Consider the following 23393-nt stretch of genomic DNA (forward strand, 5'->3'; position numbering starts at 1 on the left):
CAAGGAAGAGAAAAGTGAAGGCTACGATTAATTATTCAAGTTCTTCCTCTAATTTCCTATTTTCTCTTTGTCATTATGATAATAACTTCTGGTCTATGGTGAAAGATTTCATCGGAAAAAGAATTGATTTAAAATCTAAAATCTTTTCGTCTTTAGAAGAAATATCTCACTATGAACAAATGTTATCTCTAACAAAGAACGCTCTGCGTGGACTGAAAAGAGAACTTAGTGAGTTAACTGATATTTCTGAATATTTGGAGGAATTGAATGATCCCATTATCAATGGGTTTTTCAATAATGAAAAGGAATTCTCTGTAGATGCCTTGAGAAAGCTCTACGATGTCTAGGAAACTTCTTATGAGAATTTTATTCTTGTGTTTTTAAGAAGGATAACTAGGGTTTGGAATAGCCGTTATTGTGAGTACACATAGCTATTGCCAACGTTTTCATCTTGCAATGTTTTTAGATTTATTTATTTAAATTCTAAGTTATTTGGAAGATGATTTTTGTAGTATTTAATCTTTATGGTTTCATATATTGCAATTGGTTATGTGATATGTTGTTTACGTCCGTGAACCTTGACTGTCCCATACGTATCCAAAAGTTATCTCTATTATATGTCTATATGCAAATATTGATAAAAGATAGAATGAACTTTTGACAACAAAAGTTAAGCCTATTATGTCTTTATGTAAATATTGATGGAAGATAGGATGAACTTTTGTTTACAAAGATTAAGTCTATTATATGTCATTGTGCAAATAGTGATAAAAAGTAGAATGAATCTTTGTTTATTCTGCAGTATTGATCTTTCCCTGATCCACATCTTTGTGTATGTATTGTTTTGTTCCGTAAGTTTTCTTATGTCGAGCATGGACAATTGAATTGATCATTTTCCTTGTGGTTGATTCAATTTTGATTTTTGGATACAAATTCATGTTCTCATGTGAGTTGATTATGTCCAAAGAAATCCTTCTTTTCTCATAAAAATAAGGTCGCTCTTATTGTTCTTTCGGGAATGACATTTTATGGGAGAGATTTCTTATTGAACTTTTTCTTAATTTCCAAATCTTTGTGGGGAGTGCGGCTGTGGAATATTTTAGGAGTTCTCATGTATCTTTATAAACTCCTTGATGAAATCATTTAGCTTCTGCTATATGATTGCATCTAAAAAGTTGTTATGTTGTTCTCTTTTGGTCATGAAATATCTCCATGAAAATTTCATTAGGATCCCACTAGTTTTCGTACATTTTCCAATTTATATTGACAAAAAGGGGGAGAATTAATGTGTAGTTTCATACTATAAATACATATGGTTTAGGGATCATTATATAATGGGGAGTAGTTTTCACTGAGAGATGGAGTATTGACTAAGGGCGAGTGATACATATCACCATAGTATTGTTGTCAAAGTTGTGATACAATTGAACTTTGATGCTGTGTAATAATACTATGACATTGTATAACAGTGATTGAGAGCAACTATTTTCTCATTGTTATTTCTACGGATCTTCAACATCTATAATGCTGAGCTGAACACGTTTAGAATCATGGATTACTTGGAAGTGACGAAGATTTCGAGTTATGTTGAACAGCCAAGGAGATCAAGCATTTGGATGAGAAGCTACAAGGTTTTATTTATTTTTTAATACATATGTATTGATAGTTTTGTCACTAAAATTGACAAAGAGGGTAAATTTTTAGAGCACTGCTCGATCACACTATTTCTATCTCAAGCTTGTTTGTCAATGTTAGTGATCAAAACCATAAGTATTGATTTCTAGTCTACTTATAGATGTCTCAGACTAGGATGTAGATTGTGTAGTTGAGCATTAGACTTCACGACGTTCATCATTTGAAAACGAAGAACTACTAAGGAGAGCTAGTGGAACTTCATCAACAAAATGTATGTGGAGACTGAAACTCGTGTATCACTTGGAAAGTCTATTTATACTCTATCTCCTATATTGAAACATAAGTCGTACTGCTATATAGTTTTCTACTATGCACATTTGATATTTCGACTTGAGTTTAACTCGCTTACATATTTCTTGAAATATGTGTTGGTAAGCTTTTGCTTCGACCAAGTTCATCATATATTCTTGACGAAAGTCAAAAGATGATCATGTAAAAATTTCCGAGTAACATCTTACATGGTTTGTGTGATACAATCATATGGTGTATACTTGGAATGTTTCGTTATGATTATTTCAATAACTTGAAAATTGCTTTGATGCTAATAGTGTGTGAAAACGGCTATTTTCATCCTCTAAAAAAGTTTCAATGGTTGAAATAAGAGTTTAGAACACTTAACCATCATTTGATTGTGACATGTTGTGCACTCTTTCACATATGTAATCCATGTCCGGGAACCATAGTGTGCATATCCGTATGCGTACCTGTTGGTTTGAGAAGTCCGAAAACCTAAGTATGCGTACCCGTATGCGTACTGGCGTGAGGTTCATGTCCGAGATTTTATGCTGGGATTGGAGGTATGCGTACCCGTTCCCGTACTGGCGTAACCCAAACTCAGTCCGGGTATTTCAAGTACGCGGACCCGTTTGCATACTTGAAGGTTAAAGTTCTAAAATCGGTTGTGTACATGAACTAATACATGGTATATAATAAGGAATGCAATCTTTGCAAACCGTAGCTATAATGTTCATGAATTGATTCGAGTGAATGAAACCAATTTTGCTTCAATTGTGTTCTTGTATATTTCTATGAGAATATAGCAACTGAACAACTCTTTAACTAGTTCATTTGAGTTATTTGAACTAGTTATGGTTAAGATGAACAAGGTTTATATGAGAGTGTTCATATGGCTAACTTTCGTTAACTATTGTTGAGCCAACATGGTGTACATGTTTAGGTACGGTTACTCAAACCTAAATGAAGGTATATTTCATTTGTGTGTAACAAGATAAGTTTGATCTAACGGTTGAAGATATTAGCTTGGGACTAATCATGTTTTCATCTAACGGTGAATTTTGAATGCTTTGTTACCAAGGTAACTTAGATTGCAAACCCTGATTTGAAAACTATATAAAGGAGAACTCTAGCAACTAGGAAACCTAATCCCCTCACTTCTGTGTAATACTAGTTGCATAACTAGAATCGGTTCTCCTTTAACCTTAGGTTTTTCACGGAACCCTGTAGGTTAACGACTTGAAGACTTCATTGGGATTGTGAATCTAGACCCAACTATTTTCTTTGTAGTTGCGTGTTCTGACCTTGCTTGATTATATCATTTGAGTATTATCTTCTCTAAGATTTGCTCGAGATTTATTCTCCGATAGGCAAGATAAAAAGTAGTCACAAACATCTTCGTCTCATCGTTTGTGATTCCAGAATATCTTATTTCTTTTTCATACGATTAAGATTTTTGTGAGGTGATTGATAATAGTTGGTTGTTCTTCGGGAATATAAGTCTGGTTTATCAATTGGTTCATGTTAACCTTGATTTATCAAAAGACAGAATAAAACTTATAGGTATTTCTGTAGGAGACAGATTTATCTATTCCAGTAGACTTTTATGTGTGAGACAAATTTGTTTATAAAGTCTTCGACTTTGGGTAGTAGCAACTCTTAGTTGTTTGTAAGATCATCTAAGGGAATCAAGTGCGTAGTATCCTACTGGGATCGGAGACGTAAGGAGCGTAACTGTACCTTGAAACAGTGTGAGATTGATTAGGGTTCAACTATAGTCCAGTGCGAAGTTCATTGGTAGTAGGCTAGTGTCTGTAGCGGCTTAATACAGTATGGTGTTCAAAGATGGACTAGGTCCCGGGGTTTTTCTGCACTTGCGCTTTCCTCATTAACAAAACTTCTGGTATTTGTGTTATTTCTTTTCCGCATTATATTTTGTTACATAATAGAAATATCACATGGTGTGCGTTGTATCGATCAATTGGTAAATCCAATCTTTGATTGTTGATTGAAATTGATTAATCCTTGAATATTGGTCTTTGGTACCGTTCAAGTTACTTCTCTTATATTCAATCGGCCTCGCAAATTTCTATTTGTTGATTGCAGATTGAATTGAGAAATAGAAATATCGCTCTTTGATATAATTTCCTATAGATTGAGTCTGACTGTCCAGTTGATTCTCTTGAAAGTATATTGGAGTAAGTCCTCTCAGATTTCCAAACGAAATATTGAATATGGTTGTTTACCCCCGCTTTTTCATATTTGTTTCCACCTATATACTCATCACAGAACAATCAAGGTTCTACTCTGAGTAGGGGACTTGAAATTTGGATAAGGGGCAAAAGTGTCATTTCAACCCTATACACAGAATTCAACTCTCACGGGAGAGATTAAGCCCGCAAGGAATCCTTAGCCATTATTTATAGTATACTTCCATGCGAGACACTGCTGGTCGTGATGCCGTGACTCCTATCGCACATCGTCGACGAGATACTGCTGGTCACGTAGGTTCTGTAAAGCGTAAAATGTCCCCAGTAGACTTATGAAACAGAACATCCACAATTCCAGCATGTCTTCGTGAGACGAAGCTGATTGTGATGCCATTATTTCTAGTATACATCCTCGACGATATGTTGCTGGACATGTAGGCTCTGTAGATGCGTAATTACGTCCCCGGCGGATTTATGACCCATAGCGGAGATATATATATCTCCTGTAAGCACGACTCACCCTAGATGATATCAAGGACTGATTCTTAGTACATCATCGCGAGATACACTGGTCATGTATGCTCTAGGCTCTGACTCGACTTACTGAGGTTTCTGAATAACTCCTAGGACATCCCCGCGAGATACGTTGGTTATTCTACCTATGGGACCTTTCGACAGACTCCTAAAATATCCTTTCGAGATACACTGGTCTTGTTGGCTCATCATATGGACACACAGTTGATTCTTAGCACATCTCTGTAAGATACGCTGGTCAAAGACAAGTGAGCCAAAGTCTCGTAGAGGCATTAATAGGGCGTACAAAGCCTTTTCTCTCTGTCCAGGACGAGTTCCAGTTGACACGGAGAGATTCGGATCTGTTAAGAAAATATTCACAGAGATTTTGATCTGTCTGCAAAATCTCGGAGAGATTCAAATCTCTCTGCAAAATCTCGGAGAGAATCATATCTCTCTGCAAAATCTCTAAGAGATTCATATCTCTCTGCAATATCTCGGAGAGCTTCATATCTCTCTGCAAAATCTCGGAGAGATTCCAATCTCTCTGTAAAATCTCGGAAAGATTCCAATCTCTCGGGAAATCTCAGATAAGGTTGAATATTCCCCATGGTAGGCACGAGCCTCATGTAGGAATCAAGCCTTCTCTCCACATGAATTCTGAGGAATCCCGTGCCTTTTCACGTGACTCATCCTAGTCATTCTTAAAAATCGTAAAATATCTCTCTATCTTGGCCAACTCTGCTAAAGAGAATATTTCTCTCTCAACACATTATTTCAAAGGTTGATTCAGCTTCCCGCAAATGAGGGATAACAATTAGGGTTTTGGTCTGGTGGTCTACGACACGTGTGAGAATGCCCGACTTATTTCTCACCGCAGAAGAGAGTAAAGACGATGGAATAATGAGATAAACTCAACCTAGTTTATCTATATTTCTGAAGAGACGGGGGAATTGCTTCGCACGGCACGGAAAGCAATCGTTATCTTCACCGACCTGAGATTAGAGAATTCAGCTATAAATAGATCATCTATTTCTCCAAGCTACAAGGAACTTTCTCATAACCTCTCAGAGTAAATCTTCTTCAAACCCTAGAATTCTCTGATATCTCTCTTCATATGCTTTCCTCCCTAAGACCATCCCTAAATCTCTTCCTTGTGACTGAAGAAGCCTTTGAACGGCCACTGTGCATGGTTTAAGCGAAGATCGTTCGTGCTAAACCTCCCGTAACTCACTTTCAGAAACCCTAGAATCCCACTTCTAACCTCTCTCAGATTTTAGGTTACTACAACAACAAATATGATATTTACTTTTACCCTGAAAAAAATGAAGCAAACAATTGTGTAACACCTTTAAATATGCATAATATTTTGTAACGAGTTAATGTTCAGAACTTGTAGAACAATTGACAAAAAAATAAAAATAACTCTAATATGATGCTAGTTATCTGGGATTAGGCCTATTCCTATGGGTATGGCAAAAAAATGTTGTTTGGCATACCAGGTGGCATGGAAAACCAATTTCGCCACTGTGGGAAAACCAATAAGCGATAGACTTTCTAGCGAGCGTTATTATGAATAACGCAGGCGATATTGTGATTATCGCTGGCGTTATACATTAAATCGAGCGATTTAAATAATATTGACCACTGGATATTTTGCAACGACTATTTCCCCCTACAGGTTCCTATATATACGCCTTCGTATTTCTCCAAGGTACTCACACCTACTTCAACCTATATTATATGGTGAAGAATTTGGTGTTGAGGGAGAAGAATTATATGGTGACCTTTCAGGTACTTATTGATTAGTTAATCTGGATTATATTTGGTGAACACCTTCAAAATATGATAACAACTTTCAAAAGCAAACAGTTTACCATGTTTTCGCTGCCAATCTGTACAAACCTGTCTTTCAAAATCAACATCCACCTGACCACTCTCCTTGCCTGCTCTCTTGTCTTGCATTATCAATGCAACATAAGCGGTCACTTCCCTGTTGATTACAATGAATTGTTCTTCCAATCCTTTTGAATCACAAGAATTGATGTTCATGGTTTGTTCTTCATATTTACGGAATATATTTTCCCACATGGTGTTACCATGTTGTTATGCACCATCGATACAATCTTGGGTAAAAAAAACATAATTACGACAAATGCATTCATCCTCTATCATGTTGTATTTTTCACCACGGACTTTGTTTTTTTTTAGCTTTGCCTTTTTCTTGACTTTGAGATTGTGAATCCATATTACAAGAAATAAAGAATTGTAGAGAAGGTGTGATTGTTTTAGATTTGAAGAAGAAGATTGATCTAGAGAGATTTAGAAATTCTGGTGTGAGTTGAAATGAGATTGAGATTAGGTATTTATAGAGGGGAAAAATAGTAGTCGTTGGATGAAGATCTGATAATCGCTGATCAGAGAGCCGAGCGATAGCCTGACTAGCGCTTGCGCTTTAAAGACCAGCAAGCGCTGGCTTGACCGTCGAGCGATGGACAATCTATCGCTCGCTGGAAACTCTGTCGTGTATGTCTATATCTTATTCCTGACATATAGACATATGAGTTTGGCAGTTTAGCATACACATAATGGGTGCTTATATGCCAAATATCAGTGTTTGGCATGTGCATAGGAATAGGCCTTAGGGTGATGTGAAAAACCAAAATGAAAAATGATAATTGAAATGCGGGCTTCCTTCTAATAAAAGTGATTTTCCCCTTAACAAAAGAATTCCTACTCCCTCCGTCTCCAATATAAAGGTGGAGAAGTAAAATTCTTTAGTCCCCATAGATAGGCATAAAAACAATTCCAGTGTGATTTCTTCCATATTTACCCTTATTAAAGAGCATGATGTTAACAAACTTAGTTAATGCTTTTAGTAATTCCCAAGAACAATTCCACTTTTCAATATTTTAGTGGGATAAAAACTCTTAATAAATTGAATTTTTTCATATTTCCTAGATAAATGTATTGGAATTGATGAGGATAAATCAGGGAACATTAGAACAATTCATAAAAACCAAAAAAATTCTTATTCTAAGAGAATTTTACTTTTCCGCATATATATTGGAGCTGGAGGGAGTATTTCAGAAATGACGGGTATGAGTTTGAAACTCGTCCCCACCAGTTTTCTTTTTTCTTCCTAGCGAAGGAGTGAGGAGTATTTAATTCTTGAAGCTTAGATTAAAACTTCGATTACAGAGAACAATATTAGAAAAGCACATGCCAGGAAAGCCCAAGGCGTAAGGAGTATTTATCTTCTTTGCCGTTGTTGTTGTTGTTTCCCTATTCGCATCGACAGTGTAAATCTGGAAAAATTGCACTAAATTCAACGCAAAGCAATTTGAATTTCTCATTGGAGACTGCTTATTTTGCAATTGAAGTAATAAACTTGTTCTTGAACCAAAACAAAATCACACTCCAACTGATTCTTTAGTACATTAAGATATTGCATATTTGTACTTAAATCATTTATATATAATGAAAAATTGCTGTTTACAAGTAAGGTAACAAACAATATTACTATACGTTTCAGTTCTTGACTTCTTGTAATATAAAATCTAGCCAAGTTTCAGCCATTCATCAGTTTCATTGGTATTAGCAGCTTCAAGGAATATGTTATTGCAAGTGGTAAGGTTTATCCTTTGTCAAGCAAAGCTAGCTTTAGCCAAAGGAGGTACATCCTCATCGTTACAAGGTCGTCTCTGAAACCGACTTTTTTCGATCTCTTCACTGAGAGTTAAATAAGATCATCAAATGTATCCTAACAGTACTTCTCAGCATGATCTTCATAATGCAAACTATGTTCCTGCTGCAGATTCAAATCCGCGTCCAGTGCCACCTCAAGGAGTCTTAATTAGCTCTACGCAACAGTACTACCCGCCGTTTAACGCATCATCTAATATGATGCACGTTCAAGGTCATGCTGCTACTAGTTTACGACGATGGTCTACTGGCCTTTGCCATTGTTTTGATGATCCTGGAAACTGTAAGTACTAGTCATTTGGATCTAACAAGTTGAGTAATTGATTGAATCCTAATTTTTTGTTTCTTGGCGAAGGTCTGGTGACTTGCTTTTGTCCTTGCATCACGTTTGGGCAGATAGCAGAAATAGCGAATAAAGGTTCCTCAAGTAATGTACCCAAAAAATCCCATTAATTAAATTTTTAACGGTAGAGATTATGTAAAAAATAAACGAATGGTATGTTTTATGTGTGGATGACGCATGATGTGCAGGTTGTGTGACATATGGTGCAGCATATGCACTTTTAGCGTTGATAGGGATGCCTTGCTTGTATTCATGTTGTTACAGATCTGAGTTGAGGGCTCAATATGATTTAGAAGAGGCTCCTTGTGTGGATTGTTTAGTCCACTTCTTTTGCGAATTTTGTGCTCTATGTCAGGAACACAGAGAGCTCAGAAACCATGGCTTCGACATGGGAATAGGTACCACACCATTTGATTACCCTTGTCCTAATATGTTTTTCCTTTTCATATTTTGTTTTCAAAGCAGAATTCGGTAAATTTTGATTTATGCATTGTATACTAAGGCTGGCAAGCGAACATGGATAGAAGAAGTCGTGGAGTTACAACTGCTCCAGTCGTGATTGGAGGTATGATGAGATGAAAAATTAATTGTGAACGTGGATTGACGCCTTATCTTGACACATGTGGCACAGTCGACATGTTTTCATATATCAGTGCCATTGTTTTGGAAACTGTCTCACTTGTAGTTCTCGGTTAATTGCTTTGATCGGTAAGAGAACAATTTACGATACAAGTTCATGTGCATTTCTTTCTATTTGCATTTTGCAGTCATGCAAACAATGTTTGTTGAGTTATATAATAGTATCAGATTAAGGTACGAATGACCGATTTAATAAACTGAAATTACCAAATATCATATTGCCGATATATATCCTGAACTGGAGTTCTTTATGGCATCCATACAGAAGAGAACAGGAGAATATATATATAGACCAAGGAGCCAGCAACAACGAGTGATGAACAATACGAGACACATCACTAACTACACAGTTTACAACAACAAAATGAACAACAATTACGTAAAGACCACACACGCTACCACCACAGCTATTGCTTAGAGATAGAGAGGGTCCTGCATGCGAATATAGAAAGACTGGAGAGCTGTAGACTTATAACATGATTACAAGCAGGCTTGCAATACACATAGTTCTTTCTAGCTAGTTGGTCGATAGTCTGTCCTTGAACATCCAAGGATAACTCTTTTTGAAGCATTCAAATAACTTGCGCTGCTCAATGTCGCCTTGGATGACCTTATCATGAAAGACAACGTGAGACTTGTTCCTAATAAACCATGCTCTAAACTTTGGGAACGATATGCCTTTTTGGCGAAGGATAAACTCGATCTCCTCTCGGGTTATCTTCTGGTCACCATTTCTGTCTACCATTCTGATAAACTTTTTCAGTTCATGATGATCATCATCACCAGGATCACACCACCTTATTGGCTTCTGATTATTCATGCCTAATAAGTGGATAACCTCTCTCTCTTTCTCTCACTCCCTTTTGACAAAGCACTAACACCTGCACTTAAACAATGAACCTCGAGCTTCTATTTATAGCAACTGATTGTCTAATGCACAAGTAAATAGTCAAGTTATTCCTCCTTATCTTTGTTGAGCCTTCGGAACAGAAGGGCAGGGTGACATTGTATTCCACCTTAGCAAGAAACTATGTATATACATATACATATATATATATGTATATATATATATATTATCCAATGCGCCTAATAATGCCAATGGCCAACACTCCGGAGAGAATGTTGTCCAATCAATTAACCATGCATATTATATCTGACAGTAACTATTCAATGCTTTTTCCGGATAAATTTTTGGTTTGCTCCCTGACCGAACACGTGTATATAATATATCAAACAAGTGAGTTCGTAATGGTACCACTTCGACGACCCCGGTGACCTTTCATGTTGGTTTTCGTAGTTATCTTCTTAGTTTGAATATTGAGACGACTTTTCATCTCTGGAAGTGATATTTATAGGGTCGTCACGGTATGCGACCTAATACCTTGACGGCTAATAATATGATATTATTAGTCCTCAGGTTTTAAAAATCATAAATATGCCGACTAATATTGTCAAAAACTTGTATTTCATGTATTCCATTTTTCTAATGGTCGACATGTTACTGGAATAGTGTTGGCCGTCACTCTGTTAATGGTGATCAAGGAATTCCGACTGGTAAAGGAGATAAGGATGATGATGAAAATGACATTCCACCTTCCATAGGAGGTAATGATGATGATGACAACGATGATGGGATCCATGAGGAGAAAAATGATACAGAAGGTGATAAAGATGATGAGAATGATTATGAAAAAGATGATGAAGAAGAAGGTAATGGTAAAGAAAAAGTGGTTCATGTTGAACAAGTACCACAAGTTGCAACGGAAAAAAAAAAAGGTTATCAATAAATCTATTGATTCCCACAGGCTGTCCCCTTACTTAAAGATGACTCAAGATTTAAATGAACCACTCCTTGGGTTACCCGAAGATGGTGGACATGTGCTCCCCGGATACAGATACTCGTAGGTGTATGAAATTTACGGTACGATTGTAAGCAATCTCAACCTAACCTTTTGTTATTAGAGTCGTTTTATCTATAATTTGGTTTAAATATTAGTATGTATTTCTTATTGTGATTTATGGAACTAAATGAGGATCATAAGAATGCAACCCGTATTTTGAGGCGCCACGCTTCAAATACTATGATGAAACGACCACTTGACAAAAACTCCGGGTTGTGGCATGTGGTAAAGAAAGTCGTATTTTGGTAAGATGAGATTCTTAGTATTTTTTTGTGTTGGCATAGATTTGGATATACGAGCACTTTCCGTCCTTGGTGAAAGCCAATCCCAACATCAAAATCAATGTTGATCTTCCGAAGTACAAGACTGGAGGATGCAAGTACAGTTTTAAAGGTTGTCAGGTTAAGGATATACCTTAAAAGTTGATCAACATGCGAGTTGGCTTGGAAAACATGACTGCAGATGAGGTAATTTTCGATCCATATCGAGAAGATAGAAAAGATCGAATAACTATAAGGAGAAATGAAGTTGCATTTACTATGGTCCCTTGTTTTACCCAACTGGATTTTCAATGTACGATCCATATCGGGTAATGCGATAAGTTGGTTACGTCCAAGAAGAACCCCATCTCGGTGATAAACCATTCTTTACAGTATTAAGGGGGGAATGTAGCACGTCCCAAAAATCTATTGACGTGGTTTATATTCCAAAGCCAAAAACTTCTCATTAGGACGAGAGGCGTAATCGTAGAGTTAATTTGAGTCTTTTGGACGAGGTGACCAACGGTCATGAAGTTCATGATAATTACATGTCGTGGAAACCCCGGTTTCGGTCATCCTTCTGTAATTCGGGAAGAAATTATTCAACCGGCTCAAAAGAAGAAGTACTCTGCGAAAGACTCGATAACGGGTCTTAACAACTTTGTAAGTATCGTGTCTTTCTTATTGTTTTAAGCTTAGATTATTGAATAAGTTTGTTGATTTTTTGTTGTTAGATTATTAACACCTAAATTTCACCCTCCCTGATTTTTCTTACAAACCCTAATTCTATCAATTTCTCGAATCATATGCATCTCGGTAATAAGATCTTCAGTTCAGTACTATAATCATCTTCTTCATGTTCTGTTCTTAAAACACAACTTTAATCATTAAATTCCATACTCAATTTTTTATGAACCTTCCACAAATTTCATCTCACAAGAACCATAACTTCTAATTCTCTTTAATCGATCATTTTATTCTTCAAGATTCGCAACCATAACGTCTCCCTCATCATCTACATAATAATACCAATCGATTTCCTCAACTGAATCTCACAAATAATGAGCATGAGAAGAAGAACAGAGAAAGAGAGCAGGAGAAGAGGATAAGAAGATAAATGATTGATTCGATTTGGTTTGGTTTTGATAATAAAACCATGGATTTATTAAGGAACCAAAAATGTAGGATATGGGCAGACGCTCGGTATCCAAATTAAAATTCTTCGTTTCCATAATAACGTCTAACTGTGAAATAGCTATTTTACCCTTCACGCATCTCAGATGATTTCTTCTTCTTATGTGTCCGAATGACGCGTTCGAGTAGTCCTTTTCGCATAACTTTTCGATATCTTCAATGATACTAGTTTCATAACCAAATTATTTTTGGATTAATTTCTATTTATTATAGTCCATATTTAATTAATCGAGTCATTAGCGGCTAAATCATCTTTTGATCGGTCAAATAATGTTGAAGTGCTTACAGGTATACACATTTGCATTCTGCTTCTTCAGGGTTTAAGCAATCTCCTGAGAAAATCCCTTTGATACCTCCATGTTGTTCTGCATTATCTCGAAAGATCAGACTAGTACCAGCATGGTTAGTATCATAAAGAGGCATAACCATCGAATTTAACTAAACCAATATCATGAGGTTGCCAATGTGAAACTGGCACTACAAAAGAGGCAGTATTGGGTCAGTACTATGAGGAGTGCATAAGGATAGGTAGTAGTTTATTATGTTTTATAATAAAAAAAGGTTTAGTGATACTCCCCGCAAGACAGATTATGTTAGAGCACTGCTCGGTCGAACTCGCAAGCATTGCTATCTCAATCTTGTTGTCAAATTTAGTTGCCAAAACTATGAGTCTTGATTTCTAGTCTACTTATAGCTATGTCTCGGATTAGGATAGAATGTGTAGTTGAGCATTAGACTTCACGGCGTTCATCGATTGAAGACGAAGAACTATTAAGGGGAACTTATGGAATTTCATCAACATAAGGTATGTGGAGACTTGAACTCATCTATCACTCAGAAGTATATTTCTATTCTATCTCCTATTGATACAAAAGTCGTATAGCTATGTAGATTTTACATTATACACATTTGATATTTCGAGCTGAGTTTAACTCGCTTACATATTTCTCGAAATATGTGTTGGTAATCTTTCGCTTTAACCAAGTTCATCTTTTATTCTTGACGAAAGTCAAAAGATGATCATGTGAAAATCTCTTAGTAACATATTACATGATTTGTGTGAGACAGTCATTTGATGTAGACTCGGAATGTTTCGTATTGATTTATTGATCACTTGAAAATTGCTTTGAAGCTAATAGTTTGTGTGAGACAGTTATTCCCGTCTTCCAAGAATGTTTCAATGATTAAAATGGAGTTTAGAACGATTAACCATTGATTGGATATAGCACAGTATGTGTACTTGTATGCTAACTGTTGCAAGTTATTCAAAGTCTGGGAACCGTAGTATGTATACCCGTATGCATACTGGTTTGATAGGTGAAGTCCGGGAACTTAGTATGCATACATGTATATATACCGGCTTAAAAGTTCAAGTCATGGAATTCAACTGAGTTTGGTCACATACGACAGTATGCGTACCCGTTCGCATACTGGCAAACCCATACCAAGTCCGGAACTCTAAGTATACGTACCCGTTTGCATACTTGAGTGGGTTAAGTTCTAAAATCGGTTTGTTCATGAAAAAATATATTTATATATTAAGGAATGCAATCTTTTGCAAACCATGGCTATAATGTTCATGAATTGACTCGAGTGGATAAAAATCGATTTTACTTCAATTGTGTCTTGTATACTTCTATGAGAATATACACAATTGAACAACTCCATAACTAGTTTCATTTGAGTCATTTAAACTAGTTGTGATTAAGATGAACAAGTACGAAAGTATTAATATGTCTAACTTCGGTTAACTATCATTGAGTCAACTAATGTGTACACGTTTGGGTACGGTTACTCATACCTAAATGAAATCACATTTCGTTTGTGTATAATAAGCTAAGTTCGATCTAACGGTTGAAAGATATTAGCTCGACTCTAATAAGGTATTCATCTAATGGTGAATATTGAATGCTTTGTTACCAAGGTAGCATTAATTGCAAACCCTGATTTGAAGACTATATAAGGGAGAACTAGCAACTGGGAAACCTAATCCCCACACCTTGTGTGATACTAGTTGCGACTAGAGTCGATTCTCCTTTAACCTAAGTTTTTCCTAAAATCATAATAGGTTAACGACTTAAAGACTTCATTGGGGTTCTGAAGGAAGACCTAACTATTTTCTCTGTAGTTGCGTGTTCTGATCTTACTTTGTTATATCATGTTGAGTACTATCTTCTCTAATATTTTCTCGATATTTAATCTTCGGTAGGTAAGATAATAAAGTAGTCACAAACGTCTTCGTCTCATCGTTTGTGATTCCACAATATCTTGTTTCGCTTCCATACGATTAAGATTATTGTGAGGTTATTGATATTACTAGGCTATTCTTCGGGAATATAGGTGTATCAATTGGTTCCTGTTCACCTTGATTTATCAAAAGACGGTACAAAAACTCGTAGGTATTTCTGTGGGAGGCAGATTTATCTATTCAATAGACTTTTCTGTGTGAGACAGATTTGTTTATCAAGTGTTCGGCTTTGGGTCGTAGCAACTATTAGTTGTGGGCGAGATCAACTAAGAGAATCAAGTGCGCATAATCTGGCATGGTTCAAGAGGCGTAAGGAACGCGATTGTACCTTAATCAATGTGAGATTGGTTAGGGCTCAACTACATTCCAGTCCGAAGTTAACTTGTAGTAGGCTAGAGTCTGTATCGGCTTAATACAATGTGGTGTTCAAATCTGGACTAGGCCCCGGGATTTTTCTGCATTTGCGGTTTCCTCGTTAACAAAATTTCTGGTGTCTGTGTTATTTCTTTTCCGCATACTATTTTTATATAATTGAAATATCACAGGTTGTGCGTAGTTCAATCATTTAGATAATATAACCTTTGGTTGTTGATATAAATTGATTGACACTTGGATATTGGTCTTTGGTACCATCCAAGTTATTTCTCATATTAATCCGGCTCACAGATTTCTATCTGTTCGATTGCAGATTGATTTGAGAAATCGAGATATAACTCTTGGATGTATTTTCCTTGATTGAGTCTGAATGTCTAGTTGATTCTCTTGGAAATATATTGGAGTTAGTCCATACAGATTGCCTAAGCGAAATATTGGGTGTGGTTGTTAGACCCTCAGTTTTTCAATTGGTATCAGAGCAGGCAAACACGTCGAAGACCTCATAAGTCTGTGTTTGTAACAATCTGACCCTATGCACAATTGTGCTATCTCTGACAAACGCATCACCAGAAATAAAAGTTTTGATTCTATGAAATCTATGAAAGAGAAAGACTTATCGATCTCACATATAGATGAAAACGCAGTTCACACGAAACAAACAAGTATTGATATGTGTTACCCTGATTATCTTACTGACGAGTCTGACTATGAAGTAGAAAGGGAAGCAGCCCAAGAAAGTGCAGCGATTCTCCAACTTGTTAGAATCTGGGCAGTTGAAATCAATAAGCTGAAACACAAGGTCAATACTATGGTTAGTATGGTAAAAGATCGTGATTCCCAATTGAAGGTTCCTCGTGAGGAAAATGTTGTAATTTGTTCTTCCAGAACCTTACTCTAGGATAAACTCAAAGAAGATGCCCTTGAAATAGAATAACTATTGAGTAATCTCTCTATTCAATACAAAGGTCGTTAGTGGAGTCCGTCATACCAATCACTTCTGATTCTGTCGTGATATTAAAAAATGTGGTTAGTTCTAATCATGTTTCTCTAATGAAAACAACTTCAGAAGCTAAACTGCAAAACCTTCCTATAGCTAAATAAGTGCTTGGTTCTTCCACTGATCATGGATTTACTACATCTCATGGAAGGAAGAAATCTTCTAACAATGTGTCTAAATCTACAAACTCTAATCACTCCGGTGATCAGAAAGTATGTCTTTTTTGTGATTCAAAAAGACATGTTCAATGAAAGAGCAAACTGAAAAATGACAATTACTTTGGTCGACTTCAGCACACCTTAGATTTAACACTCAAAGGTGTAACTGACATACGAATGTCTAAACCTATTGCTTTTAGTACTCTCCCTGTAAATTCTTCCAGGAAAGTCAGTTCAATATGCTTATCGAACGTTCAAACAAATTATGGTAATAATACAAATCGTTCAAGGAGATTTCAGAGAGGTTCTTCTCAACCCAATGTGAAGAATGATGTTCAAGATGTGAAAAAGGTACCAGTTTGTGGAAGCAACAGTGGAGATATGAAGAACAACCTTAATCTGATAATTCAAGGATACAGGGATCTTATCAATAGGCTGTCAAAATCCTCCATACAAACTTCTTCTGGTAAGGATTCAAACTTAGTCTCATAAGTTTTATGATACTTTCTCGCATCACAAAGGGTTCCTCCAAAAATTAGAAGGAAAAAGAGGATCAGCCATGGAAAATGTTCATTCGATGAGCATAAAGCTCATACATGTGTTAATTAATCACAAGGGTTGAATCCTTACTCACAAAAATCATGTTGAGTAAGTTTTACGAATAATCAGGTATACTTATTGGTAAAATGCTTTCTGCTTAGTTGAGTTATTCTCTTATCATCCATAGCTAAACTATTGTCTACATATAAGTGTTGCCTAGTATTGTTTGTGTCTCGAGAATCTCTTTGATTGTCGTCTTTTTATTTTTGAAAAAGTTTGTGTTGCAACTAAGTTGCCCGCTACTCGTGTGCTTTAAATTTTTCTCTTTGTGGAAATATAAAATTTATTGAGCCAAAAATTGTGAAAGAAAATCTTAACGTAGCAAAATTATACCTTTTGTTTGAAACTTGTAAAAGGGTTCGTTACGGTTTTATTTTTGTTTTTCTTTTGAGTTCGGGTTATGTTCGTACGGGTACCCATGACTTACTTGTCACGAACTATCTTTAGAAACCAAAAAGTTATCGTCCCTAAGAAACCATTTGAATACCAAACCTATTGAGTCGCGTACGCATACTCTAGGATATTTTTCTTTTTTGTCTTCACCTTCTCGCACTTGTGATTTTGTACGAGGTTTTCTTGATAAAGGTATTGGTTTCGAGTCCAAAGGGAGGAAGAAAAGAACCTTAGTAGATGTTGATGGTCAAAATACCGATGCCTCATGATACTATGCCTGTTCTCATCAAGATGTTGAGAATGAGGAGATTGTTTCGGCCGAAGTGTTTCATGATTTTCTTAAATACTTTGAGGAAGCAAAACTGCAGCTCGTTGATACTATGAAGGGTCTCGATGTGTTAAGAACTGAGTTGAAAAAGGTTAACTCTGACCTTGTTCTCATGGAGACACATGTTAAAGATCTTCTCAATGAGGATATATTCTCTGAAGAAGCAGTGGATGTTGTCAATCACAAACTCAAAGGTCTCAAGACTCGTGAGGATTCCGGAAAAGCTCTTTAATTTCAATTCATGATCGGTTTTGATGGTTTAGGAGTCTCTTTGTTTTTAGCTTGTTGGTTTTTATTTTGTCTAGGAAACTTCTTATGAGAATTTATTCTTGTGTTTTAAGAAGGATAGCTAGGGTTTGGAATAGCCTATATTGTGATTACACATTGCTATTGCCAACGATTTTCATCTTGCAAAGTTTATTTGGAAGATGATTTTTCAATATTAATCTTTATTGGTTTTATATATTTCAAAAATTGGTATGGGATATGTGTGTTTGCATCCGTGAACTATGATTGTCCCATATTTGTCAAAAGTTAATTCTATTGTGTCATTATGCAAATAGTGATGGAAAATAGAATGAACTTTTGAATTGCAAAGATTGAGTCTATGATATCATCATGCAAACATTGATGAAAAATAGAATGAATCTTTGAATATTCAGCAGTATTAATATTTCCCTGATCCGCTTCTATGTGAAAGTATTGTGTGGCTCCGTAAGTTCTCTTATGTTGAGCATTTCCGATTAAATTAATCATAGGTTCTATTGTGGATAATTTAATTGAGTTTTCTGTATATAAATTCATGTTTCATGTGATTTGTTAATGTCCAAAGAAATCCTTATTTTCTTACAAAAGTAAGGTCCTCTTGTTGTTCCTTTCGGGAATGCCAGTTTAGGGGGAGAGTTCTTAATTGAACTTGTGCTTAATTGCCAAATCTGTGTGGGGAGTGCGTCTGTGGAATATTTTAGGAGTTTTTTTGTATCTTTATAAACTCCTTGATGAATACACCAAGTTTCGACTATGTGAAATAATCGAAACAAAGTTGATATGTTATCTTTTAGTCATGAAGTTTCTCTATGAAAATTTCATCATGATCCCACTAGTTTTTGTACCTTTGCCAATTTATATTGACAAAAAGGGGGAGAATTAATGTGTAGTTCACACTACAAATACATATGGTTTATGGGTCATTATGTAAGGGGGAGTGATACATATCACCGTAATATTATTGTCAAAGTTGTGATACAATTGGACTTTAATGTTGTGTAATAATACTATGACACGATATAAAAATAATTGAGAAAAAATGTTTTCTTATTGTTACGGCTACGAATCTTCAACAACTATGATGCTGAATTGAACATGTTCAGAATCACTGGAGTACTTGGAACTGACGAATATTTCAAGTAATGTTGGAGAACCCAGGAAATCATGAATATGGATGAGAAGCTACAAAGTTTATTTATTTTGTAATCCATATGTATTGATAGTTTTGTCACTAAAATTGACAAAGGAGGAGATTGTTAGAGCACTGCTCGGTCGAAATCGCAAGCGTTGCTATCTCAAGCGTGTTGTCAAGTTTAGTTTCAAAAACTATAAGTCTTGATTTCTAGTCTACTTATAGCTATGTCTCAGATTAGGATAGAATGTGTAGTTGAGCATTAGACTTCACGAAGTTCATCGATTGAAAACGAAGAACTACTAAGGGGAGCTTGTGGAACTTCATCAACAAAAGGTATATGGAGCCTTGAACTCATCTATCACTCAGAAGTCTATTTCTATTATATCTCGTATTCAGACAAAAGTTATATAGCTGTATAGACTTTATATTATACACATTTGATATTTCGAGATGAGTTTAACTCGCTTACATATTTCTCGAAATATGTGTTGGCAAGCTTTCACTTTAACCAAGTTCATCTTTATTCTTGACGAAAGTCAAAAGATGATCATGTGAAAATCGCCTGGTAACATCTTACATGATTTGTGTGAGACAGTCATTTGATGTAGACTCAGAATGTTTCGTATTGATCTATTAATCACCTGAAAATTTCTTTGAAGCTAATAGTTTGTGTGAGACAGTTATTCCCGTCTTCCAAGAATGTTTCAATGATTAATATGGAGTTTAGAACGATTAACCATTGATTGGATATATCACAGTATGCGTACTTTTATGCTAACTGTTGCAAGTAAATCAAAGTCCGGGAACAATAGTATGCATACCCGTGTACGTACTGGTTTGATAGTTAAAGTCTGGGAACTTAGTATGCATACCCGTATGCGTACCGGCTGAAAATTTCAAGTCCGGGAATTCAACTGAGTTTGGTCACGTACGACAGTATGCGTACCCGTCCGCATACTGGTGAACCCAGATCAGGTCTGGAACTCTAAGTATGCGTACCCGTTTGCATACTTGAGTGGGTTAAGTTCTAAAATCGGTTTGTTCATGAAAAATATATTTATATACTCCCTCCGTCCCACTCCTAAGTGACCTATTTGAAATTTGCACAATTTTTAAGGCAAGCAAGTAAAATATTACTTTTAAGCATTTTTTACAATTATACCCTTATGAATAATAACTATCGAAATTTAGAAATGGTTTACCTCTCAAAATACTCCACGGATGTTCGCAAACTTCATACCATTGAAAAGCATTTTAAAACACCTACGTAACGAATATAAACATGCCTATCAAATTATGCATATTTCGTATATTCTTTATAATTAACTAAAAGGATAATTCCGGAATATCTCATTGTTTAATGATATAGGTCACTTATCATTGGGACAAAATCCAAAATCAAATAGGTCACTTAGGAGTGGGACGGAGGGAGTATTAAGGAATGCAATCTTTTGCAAACCGTGGAAATAATGTTCATGAATTGATTCGAGTGATTCAAAATCTATTTTGCTTCAATTGTGTCTTGTATACTTCTATGAGAATATAAACAATTGAACAACTCTATAACTAGTTTCATTTGAGTCATTGGACTAGTTGTGATTAAGATGAACAAGGTTGATATGAAAGTGTTCATATGGCTAACTTCGGTTAACTATTGTTGAGTTAACTATGTGCACACGTTTGGGTTCGGTTACTCATACCTAAATGAAGTCACATTCCATTTGTGTATAACAAACTAAGATCGATATAACGGTTGAAACATATTAGCTTGAATCTAATCAGGTTTTCATCTAACGGTAAATATTGAATGCTTTATTACCAAGGTAGCATTGATTGAAAACCCTGATTTGAAGACTATATAAGAGAGAACTCTAGCAACTGGGAAACCTAATCCCCACACCTCATGTGTGATACTAGTTGCGACTAGAGTCGATTCTCCTTTAACTTAGGTTTTTCCTAAAACCATTATAGGTTAATGAATTAAAGACTTCATTGGGATTCTGAAGTCAGACATAACTATTTATCTGTAGTTACGTGTTCTGATCTTACTTTGTTCTATCGTATTGAGTACTATCTTCTCTAAGATTTTCTCGAGATTTAATCTCCGATAGGTAAAATAAATAGTGGTCATAAACATCTTCGTCTCATCGTTTGTGATTCCACAATATCTTGTTTCGCTTCCCTACGATTAAGAGTACTGTGAGATGATTGATATTACTAGGATGTTCTTCGGGAATAAAAGTCTGATGTATCAATTGGTTCTTGTTCACCTTGATTTATCAAAATACGGAACAAAAACTCGTAGATATTTCTGTGGGAGACATATTTATCTCAATAGACTTTTCTGTGTGAGACAGATTTGTTTATCAAGTCTTCAACTTTGTGTCGTAGCAACTCTTAGTTGTGGGTAAGATCAGCTAAGGGAATCAAGTGCGCAGAATCCTACGTGGTTCAAGAGGTGTAAGGAACGCGACTGTACCTTAATCAATATGAGATTGGTTAGGGATCAACTACATTCCAGTCCGAAGTTAACTTGTAGTAGGCTAGAGTGTGTAGCGGATTAATACAGTCTGGTGTTCAAATATGGACTAGGTCCTGGGTTTTTTCTGCATTTGCGGTTTCCTCGTTAACAAAATTTCCGGTGTCTGTGTTATTTCTTTTCCGCATACTATTTTTATATAATTGAAATATCACAGGTTGTGCGTAGTTCAATCATTTAGATAATCCAACCTTTGGTTGTTGATATACATTAATTGACACTTGTAAATTGGTCTTTAGTACCATCCAAGTTATTTCTCATATTAATCCGGCTCACAGATTTCTATCTGTTCGATTGCAGATTGATTTAAGAAATCGAGATATAACTCTTGCGTGTCTACATTCTAGAAGAAGATGTTCAATAGTTTCCTTAGCTTTACCACAACTACCGCATAGTGTTTCTCTACCGAATTAAATCTTTCTAACCTGCTTCTAGTTGGAATGATATCTCTAATACATTTTCACACAAGAAATTTGGTTATATGTGCTGCATTGCATTTCCATAGTGCTTTCTTTGAGATGAAATAGCTTCTCCATTAACTTGTACATCACTTTGACAGTTAACAGCATGTTGTAGGTGCTTTTAACTGAAAATTTCTCATCTTTGGAAGGCATCCAAATCATATTATCTTCTTTAGAAGTATCCAAGAATATTAGAGTTATTGCTGCTGCAGTAGGTGCATCAAACATTTGATTAACAAGAGTAATGTTCCAATTACTATAGTTTGGAAGAATTAACTCAATGACGAAAGTAAATGAGTTGTGATTTTTTGAAGCCGGAATGGGAGGATAATGAATGCCAGAAATCCACTTATCCCGCCAAATTCGGCTCCCTGACCGTTGTTACTTCCATGAAATATTTTTCTTGAACAATTTTAAAACCATTTTCAATCCCCTTCCATATCCAAGAAGAATTAGAACTAGAAGTATTGTGATAGAGAACATCAATATCCCTAAAATATTTAGGTTTAAGAATTTTGACCCATAGTTTAGAATCTTTGTGCAAACTCTCCATGCTAGCTTTGTATGAAGAGCCAGATTGGGTATTCAAGGTCCCTGAATACTAAACCACCAAGATCTTTAGATTTGCAAAGTTTATGCCAGGCAAGTAGATTGATACCTCTAACTGACCAGAAGAATTTCCTGTAAGATTGTCAACTGATTTATCGCTGTTTAGGCAACTGAAATGTATCCAAGTGATAAAGAAGCACTGAGTTGAGGACATGTTTTTACCATTGTCGATTTTCCTGCTTGATTCAAAGTTCTTAGTGACCAACCTGATAATCTATCATAAGATTCTCCTTAGTAACTTTGAAATATTCTTGTTTAGAAAATCGTCCTGCTTGAGTCAAAGTTCTTAATGACGAACCTGACAATCTATCATACGATTCTCCTTACTAACTTTGAAATATCCTTGCTTAGAAAATAATAGTATTATCTTTGTTCACCTGATCTAAAACGGGTAGGACTCGCGAGTTCATTTATGCTTTCACGTGAACACGCACGTGACAGTAGGACTCCATAGGTATTTCAACTTCGTTTGTTATAACTCACCCACTAAAGAAGTCATGTCCCAAATGAATGTATTTATTCATATATTATTAAGGGGTAAGATTCTTCGATAAATCTAGCTTATATAGTATAGTTTGGACAACTTAGG

General features: G+C 35.8%; 1 protein-coding gene across 2 annotated transcripts; it reads left to right on the forward strand.

Moving 5' to 3' along the window:
• Positions 1-8131: 8131 nt before the first annotated feature.
• LOC113286238 (cell number regulator 1-like) lies at positions 8132-9534 on the forward strand. Of its 2 annotated transcripts, XM_026534904.1 has the most exons (6): positions 8132-8158; positions 8257-8349; positions 8470-8640; positions 8713-8784; positions 8889-9098; positions 9203-9534. In XM_026534904.1, the coding sequence occupies exons 2-6, from the start codon at positions 8268-8270 to the stop codon at positions 9277-9279; spliced, it is 612 nt and encodes a 203-aa protein (XP_026390689.1). In that variant the 5' UTR covers positions 8132-8158; positions 8257-8267; the 3' UTR covers positions 9280-9534. The 2 variants fall into 2 exon arrangements, with proteins under 2 accessions (XP_026390689.1, XP_026390688.1); XM_026534903.1 differs by lacking the exon at positions 8132-8158 and having other exon boundaries at positions 8180-8349.
• Positions 9535-23393: the final 13859 nt, after the last annotated feature.

This window comes from Papaver somniferum, chromosome 6 (assembly GCF_003573695.1).
Source record: "Papaver somniferum cultivar HN1 chromosome 6, ASM357369v1, whole genome shotgun sequence".
NCBI lineage: Eukaryota > Viridiplantae > Streptophyta > Magnoliopsida > Ranunculales > Papaveraceae > Papaver > Papaver somniferum.